General features: G+C 45.1%; 1 protein-coding gene across 2 annotated transcripts in view; it reads left to right on the top strand.

The window, feature by feature from the left end:
* The first annotated feature begins 118 nt into the window (after positions 1–118).
* Positions 119–11783, top strand: part of LOC128697030 (serine/arginine repetitive matrix protein 2) — an 87036-nt gene continuing 75371 nt past the window's right edge. For both annotated transcript variants that reach the window (XM_070095260.1, XM_070095259.1), the window contains exons 1-7: positions 119–342; positions 2663–2955; positions 4281–4389; positions 5434–5577; positions 8075–8188; positions 10486–10734; positions 11519–11636. In XM_070095260.1, coding sequence (XP_069951361.1) covers positions 127–342; positions 2663–2955; positions 4281–4389; positions 5434–5577; positions 8075–8188; positions 10486–10734; positions 11519–11636 — 1243 coding nt within the window. In that variant the 5' untranslated portion in view covers positions 119–126. The remainder of the gene's footprint in view (positions 343–2662; positions 2956–4280; positions 4390–5433; positions 5578–8074; positions 8189–10485; positions 10735–11518; positions 11637–11783) is intronic.

Here is an 11783-nt window from a genome sequence, read left to right as displayed (position 1 = left end):
TAATTTAGAGCATACATTGTAGCAGTCATTGTTCATTATAGAGCACCTTAAACAATATCCAGTATGCACTTCATCAATCACATTACAGCTCCTGTAACCCGTGACTTTATGTTACAGACTGTGCCTATGAGCTTGGGTGGACTGGGAAGTACCCCGGTGTACGTGGTAATGCCCTCCCCCGGGGCAGGAACCTCGCAGGGTCAGCCGCAGGGAGGAGCCTTCCTGCAGGATCTACTCAGGAACATTCCCTATACTCCCAACCACGGCGGCGTCACCATCTACGAACTACCAGAGAGTGCGCAGCAGCAGCAGCAGCAGCAGCAGCAGCAGCAGCGGCACAGGGTAGGCGCTGTAGCGGATGGTGGATAATATGGAGTGAGACTGCAGGTAGAGAGGGTTATTCTGATATTGTAAGAGTGGATAAAATTTATCAGGGGTAGATAAGGTGTGTCAGAGGAATCATGTGTATCAGGAGGTGGATAAGATGCATCAGGGGGGAAGGATAAGATGCATCACAAGGGGTGGATAAGATGCATTAGGAGGTGGACAAGGTATGTCAGGGGTGGATAAGGTGTGTCAGGGTGGATAAGGTGTCTCAGGGGGTGGATAAGGTGTCTCAGGGGGTGGATAAGGTATGTCAGGGGTGGATAAGGTATGACAGGGGGTGGATAATATCCACCAGAAAGTGTTGTCTGTATTTAGAGGAGTTTCCTGATGACTGACACTCCCCCCCCCAGCCTTCCTGAGTTCCTAAGAGGTGTGTTGACCTAATAAGCCGGGATGCACTAACAACCAACTAAGTGTGCAGATAACTGGTCCAGAGAACCGACAAGTTGGTAAATTAGACACACGTGCAACACTTGGGTATATTTACTGTGGACACGTTACTCCAGCCAGTGGCTTCATCAGTCCAATACAGGGAAGAACAGTGGAAGATGAGGAGGAGTTTGAGGTAATCAGTCCCTCACACACACAGTACCTGGAGGTTACCTGGAGGTTATTCCGGGGATCAACGCCCCCGCGGCCCGGTCCACGACCAGGCCTCCCGATGGATCAGGGCCTGATCAACTAGGCTGTTACTGCTGGCCGCACGCAGTCCGACGTACGAGCCACAGCCCGGCTGATCCGGCACTGACTTTAGGTATCTGTCCAGCTCTCTCTTGAAGGCAGCCAGGGGTTTATTGGCAATTCCCCTAATGCTTGATGGGAGGCTGTTGAACAGTTTTGGGCCCCGGACACTTATGGTGTTTTCTCTTAGTGTACCAATGGCTCCCCTACTTTTTATTGGCGGCATTTTGCATCGCCTGCCCAGTCTTTTACTTTCGTTGGGAGTGATTTCTGTGTGCAGATTTGGGACCATTCCTTCCAAGATTTTCCAAGTGTAGATTATGATATATCTCTCCCTCCTGCGTTCCAACGAGTACAAGTCAAGTGCTTTCAAGCGTTCCCAGTAGTTAAGGTGCTTGACAGAACTTATACGTGCAGTAAAGGATCTCTGTACACTCTCTAGATCTGCGATTTCACCAGTGAAGAGACGGGGCCAGGAGCTATGGCACGACCCATGCAACCACAATTAGGTGAGTACAATTAGGTGAATACACACGCACAGGAGGTGTGACTCGATCCCTGCAACCACACATATATGAGTACACACACACACAGAGGTGTCCCTGTTCGCAGATGATGTGAAGTTAATGATGAGAATTAAATCAGATGAGGATCAGGCAGGACTTCAAAGAGACCTGGACAGGCTGGACACGCGGTCCAGCAACTGGCTCCTCAAATTTAACCCCGCCAAATGCCAAGTCATGAAGATCGGAGAATAGCAAAGAAGACCGCAGACTGAGTATAGGCTAGGTAGACAAAGACTGCAAACATCACTCAAGGAAAAAGATCTTGGGGTGAGTATAATACTGAGCACATCTCCTGAAGTGCACATCAACCAGATAACTGCTGCAGTATATGGGCGCCTGGCAAACCTGAGAATAGCGTTCAGATACCTTAGTAAGGAATCGTTCAAGACATTGTACACCGTGTACGCCAGGCCCATACTGGAGTATGCAGCACCTGTTTGGAACCCACACCTGGTCAAGCACGTCAGGAAATTAGAGAAAGTGCAAAGGTTTGCAACAAGGCTAGTTCCGAAGCTCAGGGAATTGTCGTACGAAGAAAGGTTGAGGGAAATCGGACTGACAACACTGGAGGACAGGAGGGTCAGGGGAGACATGATAACGACATACTAAATACTGCATGGAATAGATAAGGTAGACAGAGACAGGATGTTCCAGAGAGGAGACACAGAAAAAAGGGGTCACAATTGGAAGCTAAAGATTCAGACGAGTCAGAGGGGTGTTAGGAAGTATTTCTTTAGTCGTAGAGTCGTCAGGAAGTGGAATAGCCTAGCAAGTGATGTAGTGGAGGCAGGGACCATACATAGCTTTAAGACGAGGTATAACATAGCTCAAGAAGCAGAGAGAGAGAGAGGACCTAATAGCGATCAGTGAAGAGGCGGGGTCAGGAGCTGAGTCTCGACCCCTGCAACCACAATTAGGGGAGTAAAATTAGGTGAGTACACACACAGAGATGTGACTCGACCCCTGCAACCACAAATATGTGAGTACACGTTAACATTAATACCGCCTCTCCACTCCCTCATCTCCAGGGCACAGATTCGGTACCAATGTCAGCAGCATCATGGGATGGCTCACGATGGTCGGCATCCTCGGATCATTTCCGCGGAGACCACCCGACACCCACCGCAACGGCGAGCTACGACGACCGCAACGCAGGACGGGCGCGGTGGGGTGACCGAGGTGTGGGTGTGGGTCACCTGTGGGCCCCAGGGGATGAGTCTTCCCCAGGGACCCGCGGGGGTGAAGTGTTACCACCAGCCTGGGCAGATCAGAGTGAGGAGAGTGTCCTGCCGGGCGCTCCCATGTCCAAGCCTGGCCAGAGGTCAGTACTGATCCTGTGTCTTCACCTCATACATGAGTACCTAGCGATGATACATAAGTATGTTCAGCTGATACATAAGTACGTTCAGCTGATATATAAGTATGTTTAGGTGATACATAAGTATGTTCAGCTGATACATAAGTACGTTCAGATGATACATAAGTACGTTCAGATGATACATAAATATGTTCAGATGATTCATAGGCACGTAGACATGATACATAACTACGTAGACATGATACATATTTACGTAGACATGATACATAACTACGTAGACATGATACATAACTACGTAGACATGATACATATTTACGTAGACATGATACATAACTACGTAGACATGATACATATTTACGTAGACATGATACATAGTTACGAAGAAATTCGCAAATATTGGACAAGTGTCTTATTCTTTAAGTCCAATAATAATTCAACAAAATAATTCATGCATAAATAATTGCTACAGTTTATGTCAGGATCTTGAAATTATTCTTGATATTAAATAATATGGAAATTATCCTTTACAATAACCTTTCAATTTAACCTTTTTACTGTAAGAATATATTCGTTTTCCAGTAATTGTTTACAAAGTGACTGGCCCAAGCTGGAATACACAGTTGTTGTTGTACCTTAAAGTTGTATCTTAAAGTTCACAGACTTGTTGGTAAATGAACTTGCAAATCGAAGCATTTGAGTCATTAAGAGGCATTGTTGAAAGCTAGGAGAGGCATTATGGTGACTATTTATTCCATCACGAGGGGCTATGACAGAACAAACTCTGAAATTAGTAATGCAGAAGACTAGATGGAACAATACACAGATAACTCGCACGTAGGAGAGAGACCCTTGCGACGATGTTACGGTCCGACTTGGTCTATTTACAAAGTTACACTAACACAAGAGAGAGAGGAAGACAATGCATATAGGCGAGCTGAGGCGAGGGGGACTGTCCAGCTCGCCTATACGTATATACTAGCTCTCTCTCTCTCTCTCTCTCTCTCTCTCTCTCTCTCTCTCTCTCTCTCTCTCTCTCTCTCTCTCTCTCTCTCTCTCTCTCTCTCTCTCTCTTTCTCTCTCTCTCTCTTGTGTGTGTGTCTTTGTAAATGGTCCAAATCGCAAATCGGACTGAAACTTTGTCACAAGCTTCTCTCTTTTGTTGTTCCAGTCACGGTGTTGTGCCTCTTTGCTATTTACGATAAGAAACATTGTTTTAAGTCGCGAAGTGAGCAGTGTTGAGGTGACTGTTAGACGTGTTGAGGTGACTGGTAGACGTGTTGAGGTGACTGTTAGACGTGTTGAGGTGACTGATAAACGTGTGTCTGCAGGACTTACGCTCGAGGCGGTGGAATGATGAAGATGGATCCAGAGGAAGTAGCCGAGAGGGAGAGACGCAAGAAGCAAGCAGAGGAGACACAAAGAATAATTAAGTTACAGGTATGACAACCGTCTCCCAGCAGCGAAATGTTTTCACGGGTTTCTTATAGATGTAAGTAAGTTTATTTAAGTTGAGGTACACATAAGTACAATTATCATGTGTAGTTTACCATCGCAAGACAAGCCACGGGGGATAGAAATCTTCATCTCAAGATCGTTCACAAGTTTGAAAGATCTCCGTGCTAGGAGACCTTGCATTAAGATCGCCTGTCTGCGAGTATATTGTATAATGACTCAAGAAATCGTAACGACACGATTACAAACAAACCACGGTACGGGCAGGGATTGAACTCGCGGTGAGTGAGCCGTAAAACTCCAGACCGACCTAGTTGATGAATCTTATTGAAGCCAGCTGGCCCGGTGGCTAACGCGTCGGTCTGGAGTTTTACAACCCACCGCCAGTTCAATCCCCACCCGTACCGTGGCTTAACATGTGCAAATTACTTAAGATAATTCCAAAAACTCAGACGTTAACAGATATTAACATTGCTAACTAATGAAGGGTTGTAAGAAGACGTGAGTTACCACTACAGTATTTATATTCAGAAAATATTTCATTCCTCGTACCTTTACTCCCAGAACTTAAAGTTACACTACGTCAAACTATTTATACTAAGTTTAATACTAGCCGCTTCTCCTGATATTTTTTTTTTTTGTTTCCACATTCTGTAATCTTTTTTTAGATTAATTAGTATTTCTGCTAACATATTATTATTATTATTATTATTATTATTATTATTATTATTATTATTATTATTATTATTATTATTATTATTATTATTTCTGCTAACATATTATTATTATTATTATTATTATTATTATTATTATTATTATTATTATTATTATTATTATTATTATTATTATTATTATTATTATTATTATTATTATTATAAACATTTGAAGACGCTAGACTCGGATAAAAAAATCAAACTGGAGGCAAACAGGTTGACCCAAGGAAGGGAAGGGTGGCTGTAATCCCTTGGACGAAGAGCCCTTGATCAGCATGAAGGTCCTCCCCTCTGTCATGGTGTTCTTAACCCGCAGCTGGAGGAGAAGAAGCGGCAGAAGGCGGTGGAAGAGGAGCGGGAGAAGCGTGAAGCTGCACTCTGGGAGGAGAGAGTCAAGGAACAGCAGGAGAGAGAAGCTCGGGAGTACCAGGAGGAAATCAGGAAGAAACGAGAGAAAGAGGTAATATATGTGTGTATTTACATAACTATGCCTGTCAGTAGGGGTTGAGCTCTAGTTCATGGCTCCTGGTGTGGTTTATACACTGCCCTATTGGGTTATGTATAGAGTTAGCATCGCTACACTCACACTGAAAGCATTCTCTCGTACGACCTTTCATACATCTGAACTTCAAGTTTCCAGATGTGTCCCCTCGTTCTCCTGTTGCTCATCTCAAATAATCTATCCAAATCACCTTCATTTTTTTTTTTTTTTTGAGAAACTGGAAAATTTATATATTGTGATCATGTCTTTTCTGGATTTCCTGTTTTTTTTAATGACATAAGATCTAGCTCTCGTAATATATCTTGATATTTCAGTCATTTTAATTCATAAAGATATCTAGTATGAACCTGGTATCAATTCACCTGTGACATGACCTGATCTTTGCTTGCTCCTCTACTTTCCTGTTGACCTGTCTTCTGTATTTCTTTTGTTTTACCTGACCTCTGACTCTCCGCTTTCTTGCTTTATCTTCTTTCCTAGGTTGTGCCAGTAGGTCTACCGTAGTGCTTCTCTTTCCTAGGTTGTGCCAGTAGGTCTACCGTAGTGCTTCTCTTTCCTAGGTTGTGCCAGTAGGTCTACCGTAGTGCTTCTCTTTCCTAGGTTGTGCCAGTAGGTCTACTGTAGTGCTTCTCTTTCCTAGTAGTGCTTCTCTTTCCTAGGTTGTGCCAGTAGGTCTACCGTAGTGCTTCTCTTTCCTAGGTTGTGCCAGTAGGTCTACTGTAGTGCTTCTCTTTCCTAGGTTGTGCCAGTAGGTCTACTGTAGTGCTTCTCTTTCCTAGGTTGTGCCAGTAGGTCTACTGTAGTGCTTCTCTTTCCTAGGTTGTGCCAGTAGGTCTACCGTAGTGCTTCTCTTTCCTAGGTTGTGCCAGTAGGTCTACCGTAGTGCTTCTCTTTCCTAGGTTGTGCCAGTAGGTCTACCGTAGTGCTTCTCTTTCCTAGATTGTGCCAGTAGGTCTACTGTAGTGCTTCTCTTTCCTAGGTTGTGCCAGTAGGTCTACCGTAGTGCTTCTCTTTCCTAGGTTGTGCCAGTAGGTCTACTGTAGTGCTTCTCTTTCCTAGGTTGTGCCAGTAGGTCTACTGTAGTGCTTCTCTTTCCTAGGTTGTGCCAGTAGGTCTACTGTAGTGCTTCTCTTTCCTAGGTTGTGCCAGTAGGTCTACTGTAGTGCTTCTCTTTCCTAGGTTGTGCCAGTAGGTCTACTGTAGTGCTTCTCTTTCCTAGGTTGTGCCAGTAGGTCTACCGTAGTGCTTCTCTTCCCCTTGAGGTCAGAAGTAATTCACTCTCATTACCGTGTTACTAGTCCTGTCTGGCGTAGGTCAGTAATCTGCAGTCATAATAACCAACTCTGAGGTAAAGAGAGAGAGAGGGAGAGAGAGAGAGAGAGAGAGAGAGAGAGAGAGAGAGAGAGAGAGAGAGAGAGAGAGAGAGAGAGAGAGAGAGAGAGAGAGAGAGAGAGAGAGAGAGAGAGAGAGAGAGAGAGAAAGTGGGGACAGATGAAGAATAGCGCCGGAGAGGAGTGTCTTCAGTCGTGGAAACAAAGCCAGGGATCTAAACCCATGACTGGCGCGTTTGATGGCTAAGTTGAGGGTAGCAGAATACAGGTTGAGGACAGATGGTAGGCGCTCGAGTTTAATTTACTGTCTTGGTTTGAATAATTTTTTTTGAGATTTTTAAACATTTTCTAAAAAATACGTGAGTTGTACATAGTTGTGGAAGTCTTCATTTAATTGTTTCACATTTTTTTTTTAATTGTGGTGGTGTGAAAATATAGGGGACAACGGAGGTGTACTTGATAGATATTCTTGATCGAGGGTGTACTGGAGAATCGTAGGTTTTGACAGGTGAGGCTGGGAGTGAGATAGCTTACTTCACACTCTTCTACAGAGGTGTGTGAGTCTTCATGCTCTGGCGTTGTTATGGAGGTGATGGCAGGCATGACAGTCTTGGGTTTCTTGGGAGGTTGCAGCTGGTAGATCTGGAGCGGCCTTGGCGGCAGTAGGAAGGACTTTTAGCATGTATGTGAATGGTGCAGTGTCAGGAAACTTGAAGCTAGGCAGGTCGTTGAGGTGAAAGCGTTCGTTGATAGTAGAGTTGAAGGAGGTCCCAGAAAAGCAGGGTTTTGGATGTGAGCGTAGATCATGTAGTACATAATCTTGATGGCAGCCTCATCTTGGGGTGTTAATGGGGGAACCCAGTTAACAAGACTTGTGTCCCTGAGCTAGGAAGTACAGTGCCTGCTCTCACTGTCACTCAATGACTCATTAGCAAGACTGATATTGGTAGTATTCATTTAAGTCCCGCGTGTGGTATTACGAATATTAACCCCGTGTATATTATAACCTCTACCAACCCCGTGTGCAGTATTACTGATGCTCTCTTCGAGGCCAACTAATTAAATTGTGTAAGAAAGGAAAATAACTTAATTTTAGTATATTTATGCCCGTGTGTTGTACGCAGGAAGCTGAGGAGAGGCGGCAGCAGCAGCTGCGCTCAGCCATCAAAGAGGCGTCAGAGCGAGCCAAGAAGGAGAAGACTGCCAGCAAGTATGGTCATGTCCGCTCACTGTCCTCGGTGAGTAGGCTCGTTACTTGTGACAAACACAGTGTGTGTAGTAGTGTGCTTTACACACTGTCAGTGTGTGTAGTAGTGTGCCTCACACACTGCCAGTATGTGTAGTAGTAGTGTGCCTCATACACTGTCAGTGTATGTAGTAGTGTGCCTCACACACTGCCAGTATGTGTAGTAGTAGTGTGCCTCATACACTGTCAGTGTATGTAGTAGTGTGCCTCACACATTGTTAGTGTGTGTAGTAGTGTGCCTCACACACTGCCAGTATGTGTAGTAGTAGTGTGCCTCACACACTGTTAGTGTGTGTAGTAGTGTGCCTCACACACTGCCAGTATGTGTAGTAGTAGTGTGCCTCATACACTGTCAGTGTATGTAGTAGTGTGCCTCACACACTGTTAGTGTGTGTAGTAGTGTGCCTCACACACTGTCAGTGTTTGTATATACAATGGCTTGTATTCTTTACATAAACAAAGCACTGGATTCTTGTCCACTTGATATTACATATTCATGTTGTTCATCTCTGGTCTCAAGGGACTTACCAGTTTGTCCTACATAAAAGGTATCACAACTTTTACAAGGGATGGAGTACACACTGCCCAAAGATCCTTTTGGATAATTTTTCATTAAATTTTACGGTACTGTCATATTTAAAGACAATTTTAACATTAAATTATTGAAGAGCTTGTAGGAGAATGACAGAGATTTTCACTGTATGGTAAAGCCAACAGATTATAAAGCTTATATTCGTGTTAAGCTCTGTCTTGAAGAATGGTTTTTAGAGCTTTATGAAAAGCTTATCAATAAATATTAGACGCTGGTATACATATCTACGAGAACTTAAATTAGACGCTGGTATACATATCTACGAGAACTTAAATTAGACGCTGGTATACATATCTACGAGAACTTAAATTAGACGCTGGTATACATATCTACGAGAACTTAAATTAGACGCTGGTATACACTTCTACGAGATCTTAGACCCTGGCATGTACTTCTACGAGAACCTAGTAATTATATCCACCTGAATTTGTTCTTTTGAAATATTAAATATGAGTGTTAGAACTACGACGACAGCCGGTGTTGTTGATGTGTCAGAACTACGACTACAGCCGGTGTTGTCGAATGACCAGACTCACAGGGAGACGATGTGTCAGAACTACGACTACTGCCGGTGTTGTTGATGACCAGATTCACAGGGAGACGATGTGTCAGAACTACGACTACTGCCGGTGTTGTTGATGACCAGATTCACAGGGAGACGATGTGTCAGAACTACGACTACAGCCGGTGTTGTTGATGTGTCAGAACTACGACTACAGCCGGTGTTGTCGAATGACCAGACTCACAGGGAGACGATGTGTCAGAACTACGACTACAGCCGGTGTTGTTGATGTGTCAGAACTACGACTACAGCCGGTGTTGTCGAATGACCAGACTCACAGGGAGACGATGTGTCAGAACTACGACTACTGCCGGTATTGTTGATGACCAGATTCACAGGGAGACGATGTGTCAGAACTACGACTACTGCCGGTGTTGTTGATGACCAGATTCACAGGGAGACGATGTGTCAGAACTACGACTACAGCCGGTGTTGTCGATGACCAGACTCACAGGGAGACGATGTGTCAGAACTACGACTACTGCCGGTGTTGTTGACGACGAGACTCACAGGGAGACGATGTGTCAGAACTACGACTACTACCGGTGTTGTTGACGACGAGACTCACAGGGAGACGATGTGTCAGAACTACGACTACTGCCGGTGTTGTTGACGACGAGACTCACAGGAGACGATATAACAGAAGAAGTCCAAGCAGAAGGGGCCCAAGACTGTTCAACTGCCTCCCAGCATACCTATGGAGGATTACCAATAGACCCCTGGCTGTCTTCAAGACCCCTGGCTGTCTTCAAGACCCATGGCTGACTTCAAGACCCCTGGCTGTCATCAAGACCCCTGGCTGTCTTCAAGACCCCTACCTGTCTTCAAAAGGGAGCCGGACGGGCACCTAAAGTCAGTACCTGACCAGCCGGGCTGTGGTTCCTACGTTGGTTTGCGTGCTGCCAGCAGTAACAGCCTGGTTGCTCAGGCCCTGATCCACCGCGAGGCCTGGCCATGGACCGGGCCGCGGGGGCGTTGACCCCCGAAACCCACACCAGGTATACTCCAGGTATGAGTTAATGTATACAGTAATCAAACACACACATATACGGTATTCAGTATTTTCTGACATTCTTTCTTGTGTTGTGCGTAATTTGTGTTGTGTATCAAATGATCAGAATTCCCTTGCTTACAGAGTGGCCCGCTACCTGAAGTACGGGAAGAAGGTGACGAGGCTGCCTCGCTCAGCCCTCGATCAGCTACCACACCCAGACAACGACATCAACACCGCAGACAACTGTCACAGCAAGAACCCATACAACAGTCTTCTGTCAGTGAGCATCATCAACAGCTCGTACAGCCAGAACAGCAACAGCAACAGCAGCCACAAACACAGCCTCAACAACAGCTCCAAGAAGGGCCACAACCAACAACGCAACAAAAGGTAAACACAGATTTTAGGAAGTATTTCTTCAGTTACAGAGTTGTCAGGCAGTGGAATAGTATGGAAAGTGAGGTGGTGGAGGCAGGATCCATACACAGTTTTAAGAAGAGGTATGATAAAACTCACAGAGCAGGTAGTGACCCAGTAGTGACCAATGAAGAGGCGGGACCAGGAGCTATGAATTGACCCCTGCAACTACAATTAGGTGAGTACACACACACACGCACACGCACAACGATGACCTTGGGGTGAGTATCACACCGAGCATATCTCCTGAGACGCACATCAACCAGTAACTGCCGCAGCACCAAAATAACTTTTTAAAGCCTGGTAAAGCGTCCAGTCCCAAGAACATGACCTTAGAAAACTGGGAACAAATTTCAGACACCTGAGTTAATATCCTCTTTTGATTCAATCACCAGTTGTAACACAACGTTGCCTCGTCACTGCGAAGGTGAAAAAACACGGCACTGTATCCGTTTCTGACACTTGCCAAACATGACTTGGCTAAGTAAGGCTGGGGAGGCCATCATTCTTATTTATGGAGCTTGCACCACAAAAATTACTTTAATAAATACGAAAGTTATGGTAAAAGACTCTTATGGCATTAATTAAAAGTGAAATATTGATTTTAAAAAATGTCTTGAAGTATACTTGTGTATATACACGGCAGATTGTATTTTAACCCTTTTTAAGGCATTTAAAATATTCTTAGGTGTTAGTGAGCCGGTTGCAGGTGATAGGTGGTAGACCTGACGAAGTAACTAACTGGTGTTTCTTACAGGTGAGCGGAGACTGTGAGGAGCTGGCAGTGCTGCTACGTACACTGGGACTCACGCCGGAGACGCTGCTGGCGTCCTCTGGCCGAGGCGCTCTCCTCACCCTCCTCCAGGCTGTCTCAGGTCTGCTCTCTCCCACACATGTCTATGTTGCTTCTGACAGCTGTCTTTGCTGCTTCCATACGTGTCCGTTATGTCCCTCACACCTTTCGGTTGTATCTCCCTTGCACCTGTCTGCGCTGTTTCTTTACTCTTGCCCATGCTGTCCCC

This window comes from Cherax quadricarinatus, chromosome 49 (assembly GCF_038502225.1).
Source record: "Cherax quadricarinatus isolate ZL_2023a chromosome 49, ASM3850222v1, whole genome shotgun sequence".
Lineage (NCBI taxonomy): Eukaryota > Metazoa > Arthropoda > Malacostraca > Decapoda > Parastacidae > Cherax > Cherax quadricarinatus.
This window is presented reverse-complemented; position numbering and strand designations above follow the sequence as displayed.